Below are 27,179 nucleotides of genomic sequence, written 5' to 3' on the forward strand. Positions count from 1 at the left end.
TCTTGTGTAAGGAATTTTCATAGCATTTTTCAGTAGGCTTGTCACCTATTCCATTTATGATAGAATCAGTATACACATTCATTCATTTGTGCCTTCTCCATGTGTAGAAACCATACTGGAGAGCTCTTTTGCAGACACATGGAGGAAGCATGAGCATCCTTTCCAAATTTTTGTTAGAGGAGTTAGATATTTTGCTAAGGAGTTAGATATTGATATAATTATATGATGGGGTTCCTCCATCTGTCTGGATTTTTTTTTTTCATGAGGTTGGTCAAAAGCGAAATAATCCTGTTACTTTCCATTCCTCTCAGACATATTTATTACCTTTAACTGAAGCATATTATGTGACAGTTGGAATATGATACACATCAATGGAAGTTAAGTTCCAGCTTTGTCCCAGTAGACTATTTGGGGTTCTTAACATTCTCTGTTCAGTCTTAGACTGTCATTTAACATCAGTGTACAGTTGAAGGGAAATCAGAAATTGAACATTAGAGATTTAGAATTAGAAGTTATTACTAGTGAGTTGACATAGATTTATAATCCCTACTTTTTTTCTTTGCTTCAGTTTTATAGTTTCTGTGTGTAGATTGCCACTCAGAATGGCTCCTGGTTTATTCTTGTTCCTCTTTTCACTGAAGTTCTTACTGACCATTTTATTTATACTACAATGTATAACACATTTATTTTTACATATTTACAGTAAAGCCTGTTATTCATTGCTTTCATATGCTAATTATAATTGATCATAATAAAGCTGATTCTAGCCATGGCTATCGCAGTGTGACCTCTTGAGATTATGCCCTGATTATCTTGATGCAACGGAGTAATTACATTTGCCACTCATTTCCTGACTGTATCTAAAAATGAGTTATTTTTATACAGATCTGATCTTATCCATTGTATGTAGAATTTACCAGTTTATTCTTCAGAGAGCAACTTACTTGCAATTCTGGAAGAATTCTAGGGAAGCCTTACTTACAAAGAGCTTTTCCCACTATTATTTCAATAATATGGGGTTGGAGTGAAGGGCAAAAAGAACCACTTTACTAATGCTTTTGATTGTCAGAATAGAGGGTGTGCTTGAACTGAAGTGCAAGGGAGAATTGGTGACATTAGTTACTGCTGGGACTTTAACCTCCACCTTACATTTTATGAATGTGATTCAGATCCTATTTTCTTTAATTTTCCATAAAGCACCACTAAATCAAGATTGTGGGGTAATAGAGTTTGTGTAAGATTTGTGTTTAAGGAGTGATATGAAAATGAAGAGGCGAGCTGGGTGGTGGGAGGAGCTGTTAAAGGAAGGAGCCGGAGCTGTCGATTAAGCTGATCAAGATGACAACCTCCCAAAAGCACCGAGACTTCGTGGCAGAGCCCATGGGGGAAAAGCCAGTGGGGAGCCTGGCCGGGATTGGTGAAGTCTTGGGCAAGAAGCTGGAGGGAAGGGGCTTTGACAAGGCCTATGTGGTCCTTGGCCAGTTTCTGGTGCTAAAGAAAGATGAAGATCTCTTCCGGGAATGGCTGAAGGACACATGTGGTGCCAATGCCAAGCAGTCCAGGGACTGCTTCGGGTGCCTTCGAGAGTGGTACGACGCCTTCTTGTGAGGCTCTCTTGGGGAGCCTCCAGTCCCTAGCCCCAGTATTGAGTCTCCAGAGTTTGCAGCCACATGGGGACTCCTCCCCTGTCCTCTACAAAGGAAGACATTGCTGTTGTTGTATTCACTTCTGATGTACTTCAAGGTCTTTGGGAGTTCTCTCCCCTCACCATTTCAACTTTTTTGAAATTCTCGCTCTTGCATGCATCTCCCTTCTTGCCCTGCCAGTTTCGTGTCAACAATTACCAGCTTTTCTGAGTGGATTCCTGGCCCTTCCTTCACCCCCTGCCCCCACTGGTCTGTTTTATGCTATTTGGTTCCTTTTTTGGTAGAATAGTCAATGTCCTTGTGAAGTTTTTTAAATCAATAAAGTTAGTGACCTTCAAAAAAAAAAATGAAGAGGCATCTAGCTGATTTCAAATGAATGGACAGAATTGTGAAAAATAAGATTGTTGCTTTAAGCCACTAAGTTTTGGGGTGGTTTATTATTCAGCAATGTATACCTGGAACACCTTTGAATTATATTAGTTTTGAATCAGATTCTGCAAAATAATGAAACATAATCACATTGCTGTCTCTAAAAAGATTGACAGTTATAAAGTGAGAATAGATTAATTTTATCATTAGTAAATAAAATGCAAAATAAGTGTTTATTTTTTATACAATTTCTTATTCTTGCGTAGTAGGCATATTATATTACATCATAGGTGTGCGGTTCTTAAATATTTGATATTAAGTGTGCATATACAATTTTTCCAATTATTTATTTATTTAGAGAGTATGAGCAGGGGGAGGGGCAGAAGGAAAGGGAGAGAGAATCTCAAGCAGACTCCACGATGAGTGCACAGAGCCCAGCGTGGGGCTTGATCTCATGACCCTGAGATCATGACCTGAGCTGAAATCAAGAGTCAGATGCTTATCCAGCTGAGCACTCCTTTTTTTCAAATACTAAGTACGACCAAACAAAAATTGTTTTCAGACCAGTGTTCTAGAAAGTGGATTTTAAAATGTTGATTAAAGTTTAGGTAATTGTTCTCTTTGAGGTAAAAGAAAAATAGAGACTACAGACAAAACTATTTGAAGAAAGTGTGTTTATGTTGGTTTATTAAGCAGATATATTTAAGCCTATGAGTGAAATATACTTAGAATTTTAGGCCCTATATTCATCTTTATGGTTGCTATTAAAAACAAACATATAAACAAATAAATCTACCAACACTTAAAGCCCTTTTAGTCAACCTGCCACTTAGTAAATGGAATAGGAGGCAGTAGCAGTGGAATCTTTAGTACCAGGGAAAATACTTCTGCCCATCGGAGCGAAAATGATCAGCCTGGATGAGTTCTCTGAAGGTGGGAATCTGCTGACACATGACAACTCTTCAGGGTTTGTTAATGTTAATTTTGTCTTGATGATAATACTGAAACATAAATTAAGTTTTGTCTTTGCCAATATAGAAATCATCCATGGTACCTACTTTGTCAAAGATGAATTCAGTGACTCAAGGATGGAAGAAATAATGTAGTAATCCAACTGTATTAAGCCAAATGTTCAGTATAAATATTTGATTAATCACATTCTCTCTACAAAATGAAATGCTCTACATCAGTTAAAATTGTTGCAAACGAAACTATATAATAAAGAACCAGTATTTTACTGTGGTGCATATTATTGGTCTATTTATACCTTCTTCCTTAGAAACAAAACTTTGATGTTATTTAGAGAGTCACTTTCTTTCATGCAGCCCAGGTACCTTGTGACCTTTCAGCTCTGAGAGTGGATACTGGTTAGTCCAAGGCAATCAAAACATCATCCTAGTGGTTGGTTGGTTTAGGAATAGGCACAAATTGCATGTTTGCCAGTGAATCACCTCTCCTTGTTCTCCGATGAATCAGGAAGCTAATCTCCCTCTCCCAAAGAATAGGAACAGAGAAATATGTAGTCCTGCCTGCTACTGATGGTCATTCTATCACTATGAGGGGAACTAGCTTTAGGATGACAGGAACACCATGGATAGAAGAGTAGGGCAATGGAAAGAATCTGGTTTCTTTTTTTTTTTTTTTAAAGATTTTTATTTTTATTTATTTGAGAGAGAGAGAATGAGAGACAGAGAGCACGAGAGGGAAGAGGGCATAGGGAGAAGCAGACTCCCTGCTGAGCAGGGAGCCCGATGCGGGACTCGATCCAGGGACTCCAGGATCATGACCTGAGCCGAAGGCAGTCGCTTAACCAACTGAGCCACCCAGGCGCCCCAAGAATCTGGTTTCTTATGGGTATTGTTGAGCCACTGAATCAACTATTCCTGAAGCATATTCTACTCTGACTTTTTAATAATTAAAGGTAATAAATTTCCTAATTAAGTCTTGACTGATATAAAACAGTATATTATTTTTAGTGACCAAACTTTATTGAGATGCAATAGTCTAAAGGAAGAAGCTAACATTTTTAGAGCATGGTTCAGTGATTTTTGTTTGTTTCAGATTCCATTTGAGTGGAATCATATAGTATTTGCCTTTCTCAGTCTGATTTATTTCACTTAGCATAATACCTTCTAGATTCATCCATGTTGCCTCAAATGGCATGAACTCATTTTTTATGGCTGTATAATTTTCCTGTGTGTGTGTGTGTGTGTGTGTGTGTGTGTGTACACACCACATTTTCCTTGTTCATTTGCCTATTGATGGACACTTGGGCTGCTTCCATAATTTGGCTATTGTAAATGATGCTGCAGTAAACATAGGGGTACATATATCCCTTCAAATCAGTATTTTGTTTTCTTTGGCTAAATACCCAGTAGTGGAATTACTGGATCATGTGGTATATCTGTTTTTAATTTTTTGAGAAACTGCCATACTTTTTTCCACAGTGTCTGTAGCAGTTTACATTTCCACCAATAGTGTACAAGGGTTCCCTTTTCTCCACATCCTCGCAAACATGTTATTTCTTCTCTCTTTGATTCTAGCCATTCTGATAGGTGTAAGGTGGTATCTCATTGTGGTTTTGATTTGCGTTTCACTGATAATTAGTAGTGTTGAACATCTTTTGATGTGTCTGTTGGCCAAGGGAAATTAGTTTTCAATAAAAATATATAAAAATATATAATTTTTGTTCCTGCATTTGTGAAAAAAATTCTTTAAATGGATCTGAAGTTTTTATCAGAATTTCAAACGGGTTAGTGACCTAGAAGAGTTTCATTATTTATCTGGGTTGATTTCAGTTTCCCAACATGTTAATTTCACTACTATAGTCCTCTTATAAGGGCTAAAGAAAAATAAAATCATTTAAGGTTACCCAAATAAACCGTTCCACTTCTAGTAATGGAGAATTATTTTGTTGTAGACCAACCCTTGTAACAACAACAACAACAACAAAAACTAGCCAGAGAAAGTTGGCTTCAAAGCATTGGGGAGCTATCATGGCACTGAAGACTTGAGGCACATAACCTGTCTGGATCCATGAACAGTGATCAGCCATTCTTCCCCAAATTTCTTGGAATCAGGTAATCCCCAGCATCTTGATATAATCCCAAAGGATCATCCCAAGAATGACTTACAGGAAATTTCTTATCTGCCAGTGGTAATAAGAAACAACAATAATAATCTCATAAATTGAAAATAATGAGATGCTATATATCTTGTACATGTGAGTCTGTATACCAAAAATATCCTCTACACAGTTGTTTGGAAGAATATCTAAGTATCTCTTAGAAGGTAATGCTTGCCACCAACTATTGATTTAATTGTCTTTAAGTTCTTAAACAAGAGAATCAAACTGGGTCTACTTAGTTAAATCATGGACAATAATTTTCAAAAGGGCAACCCAGTGCTGCTTTCTTGAAAAGGGATTTGGTTCAAATTGCTGATTCACTTCTGATGTCCCCTTTAAAAGATTTCAAGCTGAAAAAACAATATGTACTTTGACTCTAATAGTATGTGATTTTATTTTTAATCTGTGTAAGTTATTATCTTTTCCATTGCTAGTTTTTGCTTTACTCCCTTATTAGACTGAAATAAGCTGCATTTATCTGTACATCTGACCTGAACCTACCACAAGTCTGCTTTTGATCCAATCTCCCTTTCTCCCTATCAATTTTTGTCTTATATTTTATTTTGATGTACTACTCCTTTTTGCTTTTGCTTCTACCATCTCAGCACTCTATTCAAAGCTTGCTACTGTAATCTAGAAATGTATACAGGACAAAGAGCACAGGGTTGCCAATGGTCAAGAGCAAAAAGTGACTTGGGGAGCATACATTGGGGATGGGAAAAGAAGAAAATAGGTCTTTAAATTGATTTTCATATATATATATATATATATATGTATATATATATATAGTTTACAAGAACTGTTTTCTTTGGACCATCAAGTGAGTTAGTCGTTGGGTTTATGTTTCTTTATCTCTGAGGGGAACTGGAAGCAGATGGAGATGTTTTATAACCACTTCTCCTTTTCCCCTTATGACTTGTTGTATCTCTAACCAACACCAGGGAAAATTTTCTAGGGTTCTCAATATCTATTTTATCATTAGCTATAACTATTCCATCACTTTAAAAGCTTGTTAAGTTCAATATGCACCTATCCATAGCAGGGTTTTTTTGTTTGTTTGCTTGTTTGTTTTCATATTCAAGATTGCTCACTTGAGAATGTGGAGATATTCATGATATTAATAAAGAGAAAGATCTACATTCTAGAGACTGTATGTTATGAAGGATCCCCAAGCCCTTGAGTAATTATAAGGAATTAATGAAGCCTGTCTTTGATGTTACACCCCTTTCAAGCTCCCCCTTTCCTAATGAGGGAGATAATAAAAGATTACTAAACTATGCCCAATATTGGTCTTGATGCAATAAGAATGTTTCATTGCTTTTGCAGATGGAGTCCAGAATCTTCCATTTTGCAATCATATTCCTGAACAATGTCTGTGGACCTTTATGTAATTTCTATATTACCCTTATTATTGAAGCCATATCTAGTCAGTCAGGACTTCTGCTTACTTCCTAAGACACTGTTCAATACATGGATTAAGCTTTCCCTAAAATCCAACATAAAGGTTGACTTGTGAGTACTTAAGACCTACAAATAAATTGCTCTTAGGGCATATGAAATTTTTTATTTTGCATGCCAGAATAACTAGGAATCAGAGAGAGAAATTTTTTTTTAAAGATTTTATTTATTTATTTGAGAGAGAGAATGAGATAGAGCATGAGAGGGGGGAGGGTCAGAGGGAGAAGCAGACTCCCTGCCGAGCAGGGAGCCCGATGCGGGACTCGATCCCGGGACTCCAGGATCACGACCTGAGCCGAAGGCAGTCGCTTAACCAACTGAGCCACCCAGGTGCCCAGAGAGAGAAATTTTATGTCAGGAATTGAACACACGATCTGAATGCTCTTGTCAAAGTTAGAATGGACAGTTTTGGATATGTGTCTCAATTTCCTGTTTTTTAAATTTTTTTTAAAAGATTTTATTTATTTATTTGACAGAGAGAGACACTGCGAGAGAAGGAACAAAAGCAGGGACAGAGGGAGAGGGAGAAGCAGGCTCCTTGTTGAGTAGGGAGCCTGACGCAGGGCTTGATCCCAGGACCCTGGGATCATGACCTGAGCTGAAGGCAGACGCTTAATGACTGAGCCACCCGGATGCCCCCCAATTTCCTCTTTTATTTTTCCCAGTATTTTTAAATCACTAGAAACTTTAGTCCAAACCACAGCTTCCCCTTCAAGGTATGGTTTATGTATCTTAGCCTTATAGGAGTGTTTAGCAGTTTGTCTTTGATCTCTTTGAATGAAGCAGAGCTCTAGTTGACATCTTCTGAGAAAGAGTCTGAGACACCTTCTGAGTACAGGGAGCCCACATAATGGTATGAGAAGGGCAACCTTAAGGAAGAGGTGAGCATTCCTTTTCTCAGTTACAGAGAAGAAGGTAGAAGTGTATGATGAGATGATAAAAGTCACCTGGAGAGAAGGGGTAGACAACAGATTGATGGGAAAAAGATTGGACACCACAATAAGAGTCATGGGAAGCTGAAAGAAAGAAAAATTCCTCAGAGCCAGAAGCACTTGAAAGAGTAAAAAACCAAATATTAATACAGTGGTATAGGAAGAGGGAGACAAAGTGATGTTTTTGGCAAAACAGGGACTTAATGCATTAATATATTATTTAAGAAGAAAGAATAAGGAAATGGAAATTACAGGTGTCTGAGGGTGAGTTTTGCCCAGATTGTTTAGGACTATAGAGGCAGCACCTGTTTATTTATTCTGAGGGAGTTTCTAAGCTCTCCTCTTGTTTTAGGTTTTTAATTACTCAGATTCTTCATCTGGTTTCTTCATTGCTCTAAGCTTCTTAGGAATTTTCACTTCCTGGTCCCCTGATAACTGCATTTTTCTTGCTGATCTGACAGAGAAATCAGTATGGCGGTCCCAAGTGAGATCCTGGTATGTTGCTATGATTTCCATAGCACTCCTCTGTGCTTGTTTCATTGCGAGCTGTGTGGGTAAAGTTCTTCATTGGGTGTCATATCTCTTGATTCCTTTTCCTATCATGTTCTATTAAGATTTCCTAGGATATGTTCTCTTTTACCCCATTAATATGTATCTCTGACTTGGAATACCATTTTTGATTTTTCCTCCTCCTCCTGTCCCTCCTCTTTTTCCATCTTTTGATAATTGACTCTGCTTCCAGATTTACTCCACCTGGTTTTATTAGCACTTTCTCCATCATGACCTCACATATGAATGTGTGTTAGTTGTAGACACCCTCTAAGACACTGTCTTCTGCTACTGGGTTCCCTAGTGATCACGTGTTCTGCAGGCACAAAAATCCTATTTTGAGAGTGCAACTATAATTACTTTTATAATCATAATAGAGATTAGGCTCTTTGATTTTCATGTGGGAGTGTTTCCCAGTATGAGAAGAAAAAGTTTTCAAATGAAATATTGAAGATATAAGGGAATAAAATATTTTTTCCCTATTCAATTACCCCCAAATAAGTACTTCAAGTTCATTTTGTGAGAAGTTATAAAGATCTTTTTGCTCTCTAAGCTACAGTTTGGTTTTCTATTTGCTGATAAGGTTATTAAAAATAGTATCAAATAGTCTGGGAGGGAGTGAAAATGACTTCCTATGTCAAATGGGCCATGTTTGAAGTTCCTTCTGAGATCTAAATCAATCTCAAAGTCTTTTTTTTCCCCACACAGTCTTTATTAAAACAGAATTATCACCTAAGTTAAAGCCTGCTTTACTTTTCATGGCCAAGTGCAAAAGAGAAGGAGGCTTAGGAATAGTTATTTCATTAAAAGGAAGCAGATATTGAGGACTCCAAGATAGAAAGTTTTGACAGTATTGAGCTTCATTAGTAGAAGGACAAGAAAGAGTAAGTGAAGAATTATGGCAGCACCTGAGAGAGAACAGGTCTTGCTTAAAGTGCACACCCTTGAACATAAAAGTTAATGTTTATCTGAGATATTTAAAATGTCTAAATGTTTAAAGGTTCCTCTTGGTAGTTATTTACCCTATATGTTTATCTGTAGCTATCAACAGTCAGAAATTTTGGAAAATATCAAAATGATCTGCAAGCTTGCTTCAGGATTATTAAAATTAAGGAGAAACAGACAGCCAGTGAGTCAACAAATATCTATTGATTACTTCGTGAGCATCACTGTTCTAGGTGTTTGAGATTGATTGACGTGGAAAACAGATAAAATCTGCCCTGGAATATAGAACTTAAATTTCAATGGGGAGAGATAAATGTTACGGGCATATAAGTGAACATGATTAATGAATACAAATAGGTAATAATTCAGCATGGTCTTTATTGAGCTTGCCTAGAGAGAAGAGTTGGTGGTGGTTGGAAGCAAGCCAGCTTGGTACAGATATATAAAGCATGAGGCTCTATAGTAAAAAAAAAACCCCAAAACATGAATACTAATCCTTCTTCCTTCACAGTGACTTATCATTTTACATATGGCAAAACTGACAAAAGGCTGTCTGAACTACATACATAATATTAACCGGCTTCAGTGAAGGGACAAGCATGGCAGGTAAGGTGTTGCAATGCCTAACCAGACTTCCCCTTTTCTCAGAGAGAGGACAGGGTTGAGCTCAACATTGGTTTATTCTTTTTTTTTTAAATAAAATCTCTGCTTTAAGATATTTCTACACTTACATGTTCATATCAGACTTTAGATTCACCCTCAAAACAATTTTTCCTCCAGACTTCTTGATCTCAATAAATGCTACCAACATACACCATGAAATTTGCTCAAGGCAACACTAGAAGTTATTCATAACAGTTATTAATTTCTTTTTTTTAGAAGTTTTATTTATTTATTTGAGAGAGAGCATTACTGGGGGGCGAGGGGCAGAGGGAGAGGGAGAAGCAGACTCCCCGCTGAGCTGGGACCCCTATGTGGGGCTTGGTCCCAGGAACCTGGGATCATGATGTGAGCTGAAGGCAGACGGCTTAGCTGACTGAGCCACCCAGGCACCCCTATTCATAACAGTTCTTGTTTCACATTAATGTTCATCCTTATCAAGTGGATAAAATCCTCTTTTTGATAGCTAAAGTTCTCAATAATAGCCTTCTCCATTCCAAGAATCAGCTTTATTACTGGTCAGCTTGGATCTTAGAACATGGCTCAGGATGAGACTGCCCTCACTCTAAAATATAGTCCTGGTAACTTCATATGTGAAGAGTTAGTGACAGTTGAATTCAGAATCATTGCCTGCCTCACACTATACCTAGTGAAAAAAGCCAAAGAAAGGCCAAGTGCATGTTGGTAGTAGTCTTTACGGCCTTACTCCTTCCAAGAAAAAAAATCCAAATAGATTTCAGACTCTTGCTTCTTTAAGAACTAAATAATCTGATCCCCTGCTTCTATGCAGAAACCTTTAAGGCGTAAAGAGGGCAGATGTTTCTTTGTATTTCTGTGAGATGTTGGAATTTTCCCTTTTTTGGTATTTGACAAGAACATTGTGTATGGGGTGGTGAGGGATGATTTTCTTTCTCTCCCTGACCTCTGGTTCTCTTGTCACATTGGGATTCTTTTGTCAACAATTGTGGAGCTGGCCCTTCTGGAGAGGAAAACATAATTCTATCAGGATAGTCTTCCTCCCACCCTTTGTAGGCACTCCCACAACTGGAGTTTTATTTATTTATTTTTTTAAGATTTTATTTGTTTATTTGACAGAGAGATAGAGAGCACAAGTAGGCAGAGAGGCAGGCAGAGGGAGAGGGAGAAGCAGGCTTCCCGCTGAGCAGGGAGCCCGATGTAGGGCTCGATCCCAGGACCCCGGGATCATGACCTGAGCCGAAGCCAGCCACTTAACCAACTGAGCCACCCAGGTGCCCCATAACTGGAGTTTTAAAGAATGCCTCTTGGAAGCAGCAGTGGACGCTTTAGCCTTTGCTTTTGGAATGCTCTGAAATGAATGAGACAGAGATGGATATTGACATTTGTGTGGCATAAGAGACTGCAAATTTACTCCTTAAGTATATCCAACCTAATATTATTTATTATTTATGTCCAATGAGGCCGTTCAATGCAACTAATTCAAATTACATGAGTCAAGTTTACATGATAAAATTATTTTCTATAATAACATGTCAGCAAGTAAAAGTGCTCAAATTTCAATAGTATCTTCTCAAATTCTTGTTACAATGAAAAGGAAAAATAAAAGTCTAAACACAAAATTTCCACTTAGATTATAGTTAAAAAATAATTGATAGCCACGATGTATCTTCTCCAATTTGTTTCCCACAGTCTCAGTCAGAGTGTTGAGATGTTCAGATGTCTGGATAAAGTCCGTTTCTTCAGTAGGCCTGTGCTCTACCTAGACCAATGGTTTTCAAACTGTTTTGCTTGCCAATCCCCAATAAGAATTTTGAAAGACAATGTGCCTCCTTATAACATTTATTTGGACATCTGAAGTTTTTCATCACATTCATGTTATAGGAACAAAAGCCTTTGTTATAAAGGCTTTAAGTTATGAAATATTATAAATATTGACATTTAAAAAACTCTTACATCTCTTCTTAAAGTCTATCTTCTAGTATTTAAATACTATTACAGAAGTGTTATCCCTACTACCATCATTCATAAAAATATGAACATGTATTCTTTAACAGTTGGATGTTTTACATTATTCTTTTTTAAATTTTTATTTTATTTATTTTTTTAAAGATTTATTTTTTTAAAATATTTTTTTATTTATTCATTTGAGAGAGCAAGAGTGAGAGAGAGAGAGCGCGTGCACAAGCAGGGGGAGTGGCAGGCAGAGGGAGAGGGAGAAGCAGGCTCCCCGCTGAGCAGGGAGCCTGATGCTGGGCTCCATCCCAAGACCTGGTGATCATGACCTGAGCCTAAGGCAGACTGAGCCACCCAGGTGCCCCTTATTTTATTTTATTTTTGATGTAGTGTTCAACATTATTCTTTTTCTCTCTTCAACTATATCATACTTTATATCATACTTCTTCAGTTTTCTAAAATATGTAATATATGTCCAATATTTTTATTTCCTGGGGAGTATTAGACTTTACATGTTATAAAATTTCTTCTGGATTGACTTATAATTACAATTATGAGGTTATAATATTCAAAACATCACATCTTTATTACAAATTTTGATAAATTATTACCAATAAAGTAAAACTGTTAGAAACTCATCTTTTAATGAGATGAATGGGACTTTACAAAATGCAATCAGATGTATCCTAATATTACTACAATGAGAATTTAACATCAATTCTATTCCTATTTTTTAATTTAGTGACACATACTGATAAATCTTACTGATATAAATAAGTAGATAGGAATAGAAGGTGATTTGTTAGACTATCACGTTTTTGAACTTTTTCAGAGTTATTTGCCAAAAATCATACAGTATTCTGTTATCAAAAATTATTTGTAATGATGTGTTAATGGAGAATTTGATTAGATTATTCTTCAGTGTTATTGAAGGTAAAGAATAACAAATAGAATAATTTGCAAATGGTTTTTTATTTCTCAGTCAGTAGTCATTTGTTTTCTCAATTTTGAGGAGGTACGGTATAAAAGGTTTCGGTAAGTCTTATCAAATGACTATTAATTACCCTTGTTTTTTAATGCTTACAAAGTACCTTGATGAGCCCATTCTCAGAACAATTGGGAAAATAAAATATTAATGTGAGTGTACCTTTTTGACAAGTGCTTCTTTTTTTTTAAAGATTTTATTTATTTATTTGACAGAGAGAGAGAGACAGTGAGAGAGGGAACACAAGCAGGGGGAGTGGGAGAGGGAGAAGCAGGCTTCCCGCTGAGCAGGGAGCCCGATGAGGGGCTCGATCCCAGGACTCTGGGATCATAACCTGAGCCGAAGGCAGCCGCTTAACCGACTGAGCCACCCAGGCGCCCCAACAAGTGCTTCTATTCATCACAGCTTTCAATATTTTTGTCAACCTCAGAGCTGGAGATTTAGCATATTCATCATATGAAAAATGTCTGCAGGACATAATTTGACAAAGACAATCCCCACCACCAAAACGGTTCATCAAATTCGACTTTTTAAATTAAAATGATTTAATGATTTGAGGAGTTTTATGAAAAGCAATCTTTTTTTTTTTTTTTTTTTAAGATTTTATTTATTTATTTGAGAGTGAGAGAATGAGAGACAGAGAGCATGAGAGGGAGGAGGGAGAGGCAGACTCCCTACCAAGCAGGGAGCCCGATGCGGGATTCGATCCCGGGACTCCAGGATCATGACCTGAGCCGAAGGCAGTCGCTTAACCAACTGAGCCACCCAGGCGCCCGAAAAGCAATCTTTAATAATGAACAGAATACATAATTGAGATAGACTTCTAAAAGCAGCTAATATTAAAATGAAACAGATATGGTCTATCTATTTTATTCAACTCATAATGTTATAAAAGATAAAAAAGTCTACACATTGTTTCTCATCACTTAATATGTAATGATATAACAACATAAAAAATAAATAAAGTAGACCTACATACAATAACACAGCTGAATCTTAGCAATATGGATCAAAAGATTAAGCCCAAGAAGACCAGATATATTAAAATAGCTTTAAAAACATTCAAACCCCAACAAATCTAAATGACTTATTATTTAGGTATATATATAGATATATGCTAAAATTATTCACTTGTATTAGTCATTTGAAATTCAGAGAGACATTGGTGTTTCTAATGTATAAAGGATTTGAAAATCGGGAAAAAAACTTGATAATGATTTTTCTTTGCAGATAATCTAGAACAATTATGCAAGTAAACCTTAGTAAATATTGAAGACTTAATGCTAAAGAATGTTTATTTAAAAGCAAATCTATGGCCCCAAATTATATAATTCAGGGAAACAGTAAATACATGAGATAAGAAACCCATCTCTAGAAAACAAATGCAGATTCTTGGAATTTTGTGTATAAAAAATACCTCTTTAATCTTATTTATGCCATCTTGCACTCATCCTTCTCTTTCATGAAACACAGGAAATGTCTGGGCATGTTCCCCAAGTACTTGGAAATCATTTGGTTCCAGCTGCGACTTCATTCTACTGAACAGAATTTTTGGTCAAAGAGTCAGCAGAGCTATGTTGCAATGGGTGCTCACTTGGTGGTGATCAACACAGAAGCAGTAGGTACTTTTCTTTATTTTGCATTAAAATTTTTTTTAGTTGTGGAAGAAAATACAGAATTTACCATCTGAACTGTTTTTTGTTTGTTTGTTTGGCATGGAGCCCAAAGAGGGGCTTGAACTCACAACCTTGAGATCAAGACCTGAGCTGAAATCAAAAGTCAGATGCTTAACCGACTGAGCCACCCAGGCAGCCCTGAACTGTTTTTAAATGTACAGTTCAGTAGTGTTATCCATATTCACATTGTTGCAAAAAGATCTCTACAACTTTTTCATCTTGGAAAATTGAAACTCTATACAACGACTACACATTACCCCCTCCCTACAGTCCCTGGCAATCACCATGCCTGCTATTCTCTGCTTGAATGAGTATAAGTGGAACTGTGCAGTATTTGTCTTTTTGTGACTGGCTTATTTCACTTAACATAATGTCCTCAAAGTTCATTTATGTTGTAGCAGTAACAGGATTCTCTTCCTTTTTAAGGCTGAATAATATTCCATTGTACATATATTGCATATCATTTATCCATTCAAGTGTTGGACATTTGGGATGCTTTTACCTCTTGGTTTTTATGACTAATGCTACAGTGAACACGGGTGTGCAAATGTCTCTATGAGAATTGCTTTCAGTTACATTGGAAGTTGGATTTCTGGATCATATAGTAATTCTAATTTTAATTTATTTGAAGAATGACACACTGTTTTACATAGTGACTGTACTATTTTACACTCTCACAAAGAATGTACAGTATTCGGGCGCCTGGGTGGCTCAGTTGGTTAAGCGACTGCCTTCGGCTCAGGTCATGATCCTGGAGTCCCGAGATCGAGTCCCGCATCAGGCTCCCTGCTCAGCGGGGAGTCTGCTTCTGCCTCTGACCCTCCCCCCTCTCATGTGCTCTCTCTCTCTCATTCTCTCTGTCTCAAATAAATAAATAAAATCTTAAAAAAAATAAAAAAAAGAATGTACAGTATTCCAGTTTCTCCACATTCTTGACAACACTTGTTTTTTTTTTCTTTTGATAGCAACCATCCTAATGGGTATAAGATTATTATAATTCCATTATAGCTTTGATTTGCATTTCTCTAATAATTAGCAATATTATGAATCTGTTCATATACCCTCATGCACTGTTGGTAGGAATGCGAAGTGATGCAACCATTGTGGAAAACAGATTGGAGATTCCTCAACAATTAAAAATAGAACTACCATAAGATCCAGTAATTGCACTATTGGGTATTTACCCAAAGAATATGAAAACACTAACTTGAAAGGGTATGTGCAACCTTATGTTTATTGCAGCATTGTTTACAATAGCCAAGATACGGAAACAGTCCAAGTGTCCATCAATAGATGAATGGATAAAGAAGATGTGGTATATATATAAAATGGAATATTATTCAGCCACAAAAAGGAAGAAATTTTGTCATTTGCAATGACAAAATTCCACTTTTGCTAGAGAGTATTATGATGCTAAGTGAAATAAGTCATTCAGAGAAAGACAAATACCATATGATTTCATTCATATGTGGAATTTAAGAAGCAAAATAGACCAGCAAAGAGAAAAAGAGAGAAAGAGAGAGAGACAAACCAATAATCAGACTCTTAATATAGAGAACAAACTGATGGTTACCAGAGGGAGGGGGATAGGTGGATGGGTGAAATAGGTGCAGGGGGTTAAGTGTACACTTATATGATGAGCACTGAGTAATGCATGGAATTGTTGAGTCACTATATTGTGCATCTGAAACTAATATAACACTGTATGTTAACTATACTGGAATTACAATAAAAAATAATAAACAAAAGGATCTGTTCATATAGTTGCTGGTCATTTGTATACTCTCTTTAAAGAAATGTCTATTCAAGTCCTTTGCCCTTTTTTTTTAAATGCCATCAATGACTTTTTCTTTCCTTCCTTCCTTCCTTCTTCCTTCCTTCCTTCCTTCCCTCTCTCCCTCCCTGTCTCCTTTCCCCCTTTCCTCTTTCTTTCTTTCTTTCTTTCTTTCTTTCTTTCTTTCTTTCTTTCTTTCTTTCTTTCTTTCTTTCTTTCTTTCTTTTCTTTTCTTTTCTTTCTTTCTTTCCTCTTTCTCTCTTTCTTTCCTTCCTTCCTTCCTTCCTTCCTTCCTTCCTTCCTTCCTTCCTTCCATCCGTCCAGGGGAGGGAAGAGGCTGAAGGAGAGGGAGTGAGAGAATCTTAAGCAGGCTCCACGCCCAGTGCAGAGCATGACACAGGGTCGATCCCACAACCCTGAGATCATGACCTGAGATGAAATCAAGAGTTGGGACGCTAAACTGACTGATCCACCCAGGTGCCCCCCCTTTGCCCATTTTTAAATTTGGGATATTTGGTTTTTTGTTATTGAGTTGTATGTGTTTTTAATATATTCTAGATATTAACTCCTTATCAGATATATGATTTGCAAATATTTTCTCTCATTCCATGGGTTGCCTTTTCACTCTGTTGATTATTTCCATTGATGCACAGAAGTTTTTAAGTTTGATATACTTACATTTGTGTTTTTTTCTTTGTTGCCTTTTCTTTGTTGTGCTTTTGGTGTTATATCCAAGAAATCATTGCCAACTCCAATGTTATAACGCTTTTTCTTTATGATATTTACAGTATTCTGTCTTACATTAAGTCATTCTTCCCCTTTTTTTTCCTGTCCTAATATTTTATTGGTCACCTCTAGGACTCTAGCTAGGTGGGCTCCAGGGAGGGGGTCACCATTCATCAGCTCTCAGCTGGGAGAATGAGAAGGCCTTGGCCTTGCTCTCCAGGGTCAGGGACTATGGAATTTGAAGGGGCAGGTCTGGCCTTTCCTGGGTCAGCATGGGTTATCCCTGTAGGGGCACAGGTTGGGGCCAAGAACCCAAGCTTTCCACCTCTCTGCTAGCCTAGTTGTATTTGGAGAAGTATTCATTGGCCCACACTGGTCTTGATTGTGTCACTGCCTGGCTTCGAGCCAGTGGGACAGACTTCCTCATGTTCATCCATGTACTTGAAGCCCTGGTCCAGCTACAGAGCTTTGTCCATGGAGCACCCCCATAGACAAATCATTGACAGTGATCTAGAGAAGGATACCCTTGCCGTTGGTGATAAAGAGGCCCCTGTAGGCGATGCCTCCATCTTCCTTCAGCATGCCATAATCTTGGGACAAGCTTCTGGTTACATTGACCAGCAGGGGGATGTTGGGGGCAAGCCTCCTTCCTTCTGGGGACTGTTGATCTGAGCCAGATGAGTGAACTGAGAGTTGACAGAGACCAGCGCCTCACAACCCAGCTTGTGGAAGTCTTCAGCGTGCTTGCTGAAAGTGATGATCTCTGGGGGGCAGACAAAGGTAAAGCCATGCAGGTAGAAAAAGAGGACCAAGTGTTTCCCTCTAGTCCAGAAAGCTTCACCTCTTTGAAGGTGCTATCCCCAAGGGCAGGGGCCTGGAAGTTTGGGGGGATTTCCTATCTGCACGTTGCAGCAAGTCATGACTGAAAGCTGTATGAGTCAGGGCGGGACCCATGGACTAGCAGACTGATGAACACACGTTCTTATCACCCAAGTTGTTCTTCTGTGTTGAATTAGCTTTTGTATATGGTGTCAGGTAGTTTAGCTTCATTCTTTTGCATGTGGATATCCAGTTTTCCTAACACCGTTTGATGAAAAGATTATCCTTTACCCATTGTATAGTTTTTGAAACTGATTAAAGATCATCTGACCGTATACTCAAAAGTTTATTTTGGGACTGTCTATTCTGTTCCATTGGTGTATACGTCTGTCATTGTGCTGGTACTATACTGCTTTGAGAGCCACAGCTTTGTAACATGTTTTAAAATCAGGAAGTGTGAGGCCTTCAAATTTGTTCCTTTTTTTCCCAAGATCGTTTTGACTATCCTGGATCCCTTGAGATACCATCTGAATTTTAGTATTTTTTTCTGAAAAAAAGTTTTTTTGACAGGAATGACATTGACTGTGTAAATTGCTTTGGGTAGTATGGGCATTTTAACTTTTATTTTTTTTATTTTTTATTTTTTTGCAGTTCTTTTTTTTTTTTTTTTTAAGATTTTATTTATTTATTTGACAGAGAAAGACACAGCGAGAGAGGGAACACAAGCAGGGGGAGTGGGAGAGGGAGAAGCAGACTCCCCTCCGAGCAGGGAGCCCGATGCGGGACTCGATTCCGGGACTCCAGGATCATGACCTGAGCCGAAGGCAGTCGCTTAACCAACTGAGCCACCCAGGCGCCCCGGGCATTTTAACTTTTAATATTAAGGCTTAACAGCTTTAATATTAAGCCTTCCCATCTATAAACATGGAATGTCTTTCCATTTAAATTGTGTCTTCTTTGATTCCTTTCAGAAATGTTTTGTAGTTTTCCAATTACAAGTTTTTCACTTTCTTGGTTAAATTTATTCCTAAGTACTTTATTCTTTTGGTGCTGCTGTAAATGAGATTGCTTTCTTAATTTTCTTTTTATATTGTTCATTGTTAGTGTATAGACATGCAACTGACTTTTGAGGTCGATTTTGTATCCTACAACTTTCCTGACCTTGTGTATTAGTTCCAACAGTGTTTTTCCAGCTTTAAAGAGATATGATTGCCATATAATATTGCATGAGTTTAAGGTGTGCAATGCGATAACTTGATATATGTATGTATTGTGAAATGATTACCTCAAAAGGTTAGTTAACAAATCCATCAACTCTTATAATTACCATTGTGTGTGTGTGTGTGTGTGTGTGTGTGTGGCCAGAGTATTTAAGTTCTACTCTCTTACCAACTTGAGGTATACAATACAGTGTTGTTAACTATAGTCACCATGCTGTACATTACATCCCAGGACTTATATTCATCTTATAACTAGAAGTTGGTACTTTTTGCCTAACATTTTCCCATTTCCACTACACCCCAGCACCTGAACCACTATTAAAGTCTATTTGTATGAGTGGCTTTTTAATTTAATTAATTTACTTTTTGAGTACAGTTGACACACAATATTACATTAGTTTCAGGTATACAACATAGTGATTTGACACGTTTATATATTATGTTATTCTCAGCACAAGTGTAGCTACCATCTGTCACCATACAGTACTATTTAATACCATTGAGTATATTCCTTATGTTGAGTCTTTTATTCCTGTGACTTACTCATTCTATAAGTTTGGCTTTTTCAGATTCTATGTGTGAGTAAATCATGCAGTATTTGTTTTTCTCTAACTTATTTCACTTAGCTTAGTGCCCTTAATGTCCATCCATGTTGTCACAATGCAGCATTTGCTTCATTTTTATGGCTGAATATTACATTGTATATATCCCACACTATTTTTATTCATTCATCCATTTATAGACAGGTTGTCTTCATGTCCTGGTTATTGTAAATAATGCTGCAATAAACATGGGGTTGCAGATATCTCTTCAAAATAGTGTTTTCTTTCAGATATATACTCATTAAGAGGCATTGCTGGATCATATGTAAGTTTTATTTTCAATCTTTTGAGGAACCTCCATATTGTTTTCCATAGTGGCTCTTCCAATTTACATTCTTATCAACAGCCCTTTCTCTCCACATTCTTGACAGCATTTATTATCTTTTGATATTAGCATTTATTTTCTTTTGGTATCTTTTGAGATTAGCAATCCTAACAGATGTAAGGTGATTATCTCATTGTGGTTTTGACTTGCATTTTCTTTTCTTTTTTTAAAAGACTTTATTTATTTGACAGAGAGACACAGCGAGAGAGGGAACACAAGCAGGGGGAGTGGGAGATGGAGAAACAGGGTTCCCGCCGAGCAGGGAGCCTGATGCGGGGCTCGATCCCAGGACCCTGAGATTATGACCCGAGCCGAAGGCAGACACTTAAGGACTGAGTCACCCAGGTGCTCCTGATTTGCATTTTCTTAATGATTAGTGATTTTGAGCATCTTTCCATACCTATTGGCCATTTATATGTCTTCTTTGGAAAAATGTCTATTAAGGTCCTTTGCCCATTTTTAATTGGATTTAAATTATTTAATTTAATTTAATTTTGTTGTTGAGTTGTAGAAGTTCCTTATATAGTTTGGATATTAACCCCTTATCTGTAGCTGGTTTGCCAATATTTTTTCCCATTCCATAGGTTGCCTTTTCATTTTGTTGATTGTTTCTTTTACTGTGCAGAACTTCTAACTCTGATGTGGTCCCACTTAAATTTTTGCTTTTGTTGCCTATGCTTTTGGTGTCATATCCAAAAAAAATCATTGCCAAGACCAATGTCAAGGAGATTTTCCTCTATGTTTTTTTTCTAGAAGTTTGTTTCAGACTTACATACAAATTTTAAATCCATTTTGAGTTAGTTTTTGTAAGTGGAATAACACAGTGGTCCATTTTATTCTTTTCCATGTGATTATCCAGTTTTTCCAATTTTTTCCCCAATTTTTCCAATTTTGCATGTGATTATCCAGTTTACCATTTATTGAAGAGACTACCCTTTGAGTATTCTTGGCTCCCCTGCTAAATATTTATTGTATGGTATGTGCATAGGTTTATTTTTGGGCTGTCTATTCTGTTCTGCTGGTCTATGTTTCTGTTTTTATGCCAATATCATATTGTTTTGATTATTATAGATTTGTAATATAGTTTGAAATCAAGATGGGTGATGATTCCAACTTTGTTCTTTCTCAGGATTGCTTTAGCTATTTGGGGTGTTTTATGATTCTATACAAATTCTAGGATTCTATACAAATTTTCTATTTCTGTGGGAAATGTATAGGTATTTAATAGAGATTACATTGAATCTACAGATGGCTTTGGGTAGTATGGACATATTAACAATATTAAGTCTTCCAAAACATGAACATGGGATATGTTTTCATTTATTGGTGTCTTTCCCAGTTTCTTTCATCAATGTATTATAGTTTTCAATGTACAGAGTTTTCATCTCCTTGGATAAATTTATTCCTAAGTTTTTTATTATTACTATTATGTAGAGTATTTATTATGCCATTGTAATGGAATTGTTTTTAATTTCTTTTCCAGGTAGTTTATTGTTAAAAACACAGCTGATTTTTGTATTCTGCAACTTACTGAATTTATTAATTCTAACAATTTCTTGGTGGAATCTTTTTTTTAAGATTTTATTTATTATTTGACAGAGAGAGAGACAGCGAGAGAGGGAACACAAGCAGGTGGAGTGGGAGAGGGAGAAGCAGGCTCCCTGCTCAGCGGGGAGCCCGATGTGGGGCTCGATCCCAGGACCCTAGGATCATGACCTGAGCCGAAGGCAGACGCTTAACGACCGAGCCACCCAGGCGCCCCTTCTTGGTGGAATCTTTAAGATTTTCTATATATAAGATTATAGCATCTGCAAACAGAGACAATTTCACTTCTTCCTTTCTAATTTGGGTATCTTTTAGCCTTCCTTCCTTCCTTCTTTCTTTTTTTATTTTTCTAATGATTAGCATCTTTTCATGTGCTTGTTAGTCATTGATTTTTCTTTTTAGTTTCTATTTAAATTCCAGTTAGTTAACATACAGTGTAATATTAGTTTCAGGTATACAATACAGTGATTCAGCACTTCTGTGCAACACCCGGTGCTCATAATAACAAGTGTACTCTTTACTCCCCATCACCTATTTAACCCATCCCCCATCTACCTCCCCTCTGGTAACCATCAGTTTGTTCTCTATAGTTCAGAATCTGCTTCTGGGTTTGCCTCTCTCTCTCTTTTCCCTTTGCTCATTTGTTTTGTTTCTTAAATTCTACATGTGAGTGAAATCATATGGTATTTGTCTTTCTCTGACTTATTTTACTTAGCATTATACTCTCTAGCTCCTCCCATGTTGTTGCAAATGGCAAGATTTCATTCTTTTTTATGGCTGAGTAATATTCCATTATATATATACACCACATCTCCTTTATCTACTAACCAGTTGATGGACATTTGGGCTGTTTCCATGATTTGGCTATCATAGATAATGCTGCTATAAACATTGGGGTAGAGATTTCCCTTTGAGTTAGTATTTTTGTATTCTTTGGGTAAATACCTAGTAGTGCAATTGCTGGATCATAGGATAGTTCTTTTTTTAACTTTTTGAGGACCCTCCATACTGTTTTCCAAAGTGGCTGTACCAGTTTGCATTCCCACTAGCAGTGTAAAAGGGTTCCCCTTTCTCCACATCCTTGCCAACCCCTGTTGTTTCTTGTGTTTTTGATTTTAACCATTCCCTGACAGGTGTGAGGTGGTATCTCATTGCAGTTTTGATTTGTATTTCCCTGATGATGAGTGATATTGACTATCTTTTCATGTGTCTGTTGGCCTCTGAATGTCTTCTTTGAAAAAGTGTCTATTCATGTCTTCTGCCCATTCTTAAATTGGATTATTCATTTTTTGGGTGTTGAGTTTTATAAGTTCTTTATGCATTTTGAATACTAACTCTTTATCAGATATGTCATTTGTAAATACCTTCTCCCATTTCGTAGGTTGCCTTTTAGTTTTGTTGATTGTTTCCTTCATTGTGCAGAAACTTTTTACCTCGATGAAGTCCTAATAGTTTATTTTTGCTTTTGTTTCCCTTGCCTCAGGAAACATATCTAGAAAGAAGTTGTTATGGCTGATGTCAAGGAGGTTACTCCACTTCTCTAGGATTTTTATGGTTTCCTGTCTCACATTTAGGTCTTTAATCCATTTTGAATTTATTTTTGTGTATGGTGTAAGAAAGTGGTCCAGTTTCATTCTTTTTCATGTTAATTGTCCAGTTTCCCCCACACCATTTGTTGAAGAGGCTATTTCCCATTGTATAGTCTTTCCTGCTTTATATTAAAAAGAAAAGAGAAAGGACCCAAATAAATAAAATCACAAATGGGAGAGGAGAAATAACAACCAACACCACAGAAATACAAACAATATAAGAGAATATGAAAAACTAGATGCCAGCAAATTGGACAACCTGGAAGAAATGGATAAATTCCTAGAAACAGAAACTACCAAAATTGAAACAGGAAGAAATAGAAAATTTGAATAGACCAATAACCAGCAAAGAAATTGAATCACTAATCACAAAGTTCCTAACAAACAAAAGTCCTGGACCAGATGGCTTCACAGGTGAATTCTACCAAACATTTAAAGAATAGTTAATACCTATTCTTAAACTATTCCAAAAAATAGAAAAGGAACTCATTCTAAGAGGCCAGCATTACCCTGATACCAAAACTAGCTAAAGACTCCACTAAAAAAGAGAACTACAGGCCAATGTCCCTGATGAATACAGATGCAAAAATTCTCAAAAAAATACTAGCAAACTGAACCAACAATACATACAAAAAAAAAAAAAGTCACCATGATTAAGTAGGACTTATTCCTGGGTTGCAAGGGAAGTTCAATATTCACAAACCAATCAATGTGATATGCCACATTAATAAAAAAAAGGAGAAGAACCATATGATCCTTTCAAAGGTTGCAGAAAAAGCATTGGACAAAGTACAACATCCATTCATGATAAAAGTCCTCAACAAAGTAGGTTTAGGGCGCTTGGGTGGCTCAGTTGGTTAAGCGACTGCCTTCGGCTCAGGTCATGATCCTGGAGTCCCGGGATCGAGTCCCGCGTCGGGCTACCTGCTCAGCAGGGAGTCTGCTTCTCCCTTTCCCACTCTCCCCTCTTGTGTGCTCTCTCTCTCTCTCTCTCACTCTCTCTCTCAAATAAATAAAATCTTTAAAAAAAACCCCAACAAAGTAGGTTTAGAGGGAACATACCTCAACTTAATAACGGTCATATATGAAAAGCCCACAGCGAATATCATTCTCAGTGGGGAAAAACTAAGAACTTTTCCCCAAAGATCAGGAACAAGACAGGGACGTCCACTTTTACCACTGTTAAATATTTAACATAGTCCTGGGAGACCTAGCCACAGCAATCAGACAATAAGAAGAAATAAAAGGCATCCAAATTGGCAAGGAAGAAGTAAAACTTTCGCTATTTGCAGATGACATGATACTCTCTATGGAAAACCTCAAAGACTCCGCCAAAAAATTGCTAGAACTGATGCACAAATTCAGTAAAGTCGCAGGATACAAAATCAACATACAGAAATCTGTTGCATTTCTAAACACCAATAATGAAGCAGCAGAAAGAGAAATTAAGGGATCAATCCCATTTACAATTGCACCAAAAACAAGATATCTAGGAATAAACCTATCTAAAGAGGTGAAAGACCTATACTCTGAAAACGATAAAACATTGATGAAGGGCACCTGGGTGGCTCAGTCAGTTAAGTGTCTGACTCTTGATTTTGGCTCAGGTCATGATCTCAGGGTTGTAGGATCAAGCTCTGTGTCAGGCTCTGTGCTCAGCAGGGTATCTGCTTGAGATTCTCTCTCTTCCTCTCCCTTTGCCTCTCCCCACTGCTTGTGCATGCTCTCTCTCTCTAAAACAAATAAATCTTAAAAAAACCCCAAAAACTCACATTGATGAAATTGAAGATGACTCAAAGAAAAGGAAAGACATTCCAAGCTCATGGATTGGAAGAACAAATATTATTAAAATGTCTATGCTACCCAAAGCAATCTATAGATTTAATCCAATCCCTATCAAAATACCAACAACATTTTTCACAGAGCTAAAACAAACAATCCTAAAATTTGTATGGAACCACAAAACACCCTGACTAGCCAAAGCAACCTTAAAAAAAGAAAAGCAAAGCTGGAGGTATCACAATTCTGGACTTCAAGTCATATTACAAAGCTGTAGTGATAAAGACAGTATGGTGCTGGCACAAAAATAGACACATAGATCAATGGAACAGCATAGAAAACCCAGAAATAAACCCACAACTAAATGGTCAATTAATCTTTGACAAAGCCATTGATGTTGTAAAGATATTTTAAAAAGACATTTCATTTAGCTTTTTATAGTTGTCTTCCTCAAAAGGGTTGGTCTAATTTATCAAGTCTGTAAGTGACTGGATATGGAAGTCTATATATCTAATATTTTACTGGAACAAGAAAATATTTTGAACCTTCCTATAGTGGACTGAATAATGGGCCCCCAAAGATGTTCACACCCTAAGCCCAGAAACCTAATGAATATGTTATATTCAATAGGATAAGGGGTTTTACAGATATTAATAAATTAAGGATTTTGAGATAGATTATTCTGGATTATCTGGGTGGGCCTAATGGACTCAAAAGGGACCTTACAAGAGAAAAGGAGAGGGATCAGAGTCAGGGAAGGAGATATGATGACAAAAGCAGGGGTCAGAGTTAGAGAGAGAGAGAGATTTGAAAATATACCACTTGCTTTGGAGATGGAGGCAGGGACCATGAATCAAGGAATGTACATGGTTTCTAGAAGCTGGAAAAGGCAAGGAAATGGATTCATCTCTAGAGCTCCAAAAGGAATACAGCCCTGCCAACTCATTCTATACTTCAGATCTTTAGAACCATATGATAATAAATTTATATTGATTTAAGTCACAGAGTTTGTGTTAATTCATTATAGCAGCATTAGGGAACTAATATACTTCCTTTGAATTTTAGCTTGAGTGTTGTCACAGGCTCAGCAGAGCTGACAAGAAAATTAAACTGCCAGCTTACACATAGATTTTTTGGCCAGGGACCAGACTCCTGGTGGTTATTTTTTATTTTTTATTTTTGTGAGAGAGTGGGAGTGCAGGTGTGCACAAGCAGGAGGAGGAGTGGAGGATGAGGGAGAGAGAGAGAATCCCAAGCAAGCACAGAGCCTGACATGGGGCTCGATCCCATGACCCTGAGACCATGTCCTGAGCCAAAATCAAGAGTCAGACACTCAATCAACCGCACCACCCAGGCACCCCAAGTTATGGTGGTTATCTTGAGTTATAGTGAACTCTTAATTATGGACAACACAAGTATTACTGATTAAAAGAATGGTCAAAGTGGGAGAATAGCGAAAAATACCTCATCAGAGATCAAAATATACGTTCCTTTTTTGGGAATTTTTGCTTCCTTCTTATTCAGGCAGCAAGCTGATTTTATAATGCAGTGCAACAAGGAAAGTAAGTGTCAGAGCTGAAGAAGCAGTAGCTTACTAGACTTACTAGCATTTGTTTTCCAAATCATAACCTTTAGGAAATTATAGGGATTTTGGAGAAAGTAGAAATTAAAATAGAGGTTCTGAGAAAAAAGGGAGTGTGTTAAAAGGAGGTAACAAATAAATAATGTAACAAAAGGAGCTGAGAACCAATGGGCCTCAGAGAGTTCATGTGGGTAGAGATGATGACTAGTGGAGAAATGGATGAAGGGCATGCACCTGGCTCCCCTTGGTTTGCCCCTGAATATTGTTTGGGAGAAAAAATTTCCTTTACCCTTCTTAGTTCTTTGGCTGGTCTAATAAATTAATATAGGCCAGATTAACAGGAGGAAAACAAATTTAATTATGTACGTATGGCAGCCCCATAAAAATATAGGACCCACCAGCAGTCAGGCAATTGAAGCTTACATGTCATTCTGAGCTAAGGGGAAGGTGCTAAGGGTCTGGTACTTCAAAAGGGAAGAAGACAATTCACAGGATGGGAAGAGCAAATGTTTGCCATGCCATGAAGAGACAGTGGCACACAGAGAGGAATTTGATCTCCAGGCCTCACCAAGTTCCCCTCACAACCTCAGTTTTTCATACCTAACCCATATTCTTTGTAGTTATCACTGGTGATAGTTCTTTTTCTGGACAAGGCCCTCTATCTAAATTCTTCTGGGCAATTAAGGGAGAGGTAAAAGTTTTTCTTGAATCTGATGGGTCTTGATTGCCTTCAGCTCTGACCCACTAGAGGAGACTTGATATGTCTTCTGTGGCAGAGGAGAATCTCAACATAACCAAGGTCACATTTCTTCCAGTCTAGTCCAATGGCATGTGGATAAACAGTAAAAATAAATTGATTCAGAAAAAAAGATTTAATGTTTATTATACAACTGTTTGAACAGAAATTCATACTTTCTGCATATTTCTTAGTATCTAATT

At 37.2% G+C, this 27,179-nt stretch overlaps 2 protein-coding genes and 2 pseudogenes across 4 annotated transcripts in view; 3 read left to right on the forward strand and 1 right to left on the reverse strand.

The window, feature by feature from the left end:
- Positions 1-1,332: 1,332 nt before the first annotated feature.
- LOC123843998 (barrier-to-autointegration factor-like) lies at positions 1,333-4,918 on the forward strand. Its single transcript, XM_045873919.3, has one exon. It carries the CDS (start codon positions 1,339-1,341, stop codon positions 1,606-1,608), a length of 270 nt encoding a protein of 89 aa, XP_045729875.1. The 5' UTR covers positions 1,333-1,338; the 3' UTR covers positions 1,609-4,918.
- Positions 2,921-16,078, forward strand: LOC135364292 (C-type lectin domain family 6 member A-like; annotated as a pseudogene).
- Positions 14,098-27,179, forward strand: part of LOC123841477 (C-type lectin domain family 4 member D-like) — a 63,979-nt gene continuing 50,897 nt past the window's right edge. For all 3 annotated transcript variants that reach the window (XM_064591618.1, XM_064591619.1, XM_064591617.1), the window contains exon 1: positions 14,098-14,221. The gene's annotated coding sequence lies outside the window, so the exon portion shown is untranslated. The remainder of the gene's footprint in view (positions 14,222-27,179) is intronic.
- On the reverse strand, positions 17,117-17,699 carry LOC123840166 (peroxiredoxin-2-like; annotated as a pseudogene).

The sequence above is a fragment of the Mirounga angustirostris genome, unplaced genomic scaffold (assembly GCF_029215605.1).
Source record: "Mirounga angustirostris isolate CCGP_5_RB_7025 unplaced genomic scaffold, mMirAng1.0.hap1 SCAF_5, whole genome shotgun sequence".
NCBI classification, from domain to species: domain Eukaryota; kingdom Metazoa; phylum Chordata; class Mammalia; order Carnivora; family Phocidae; genus Mirounga; species Mirounga angustirostris.

Coding starts and splice junctions, on each gene's coding strand:
- LOC123843998 (XM_045873919.3), top strand. CDS start 1,339: ATGACAACCTCCCAAAAGCACCGAGACTTCGTGGCAGAGCCCATGGGG.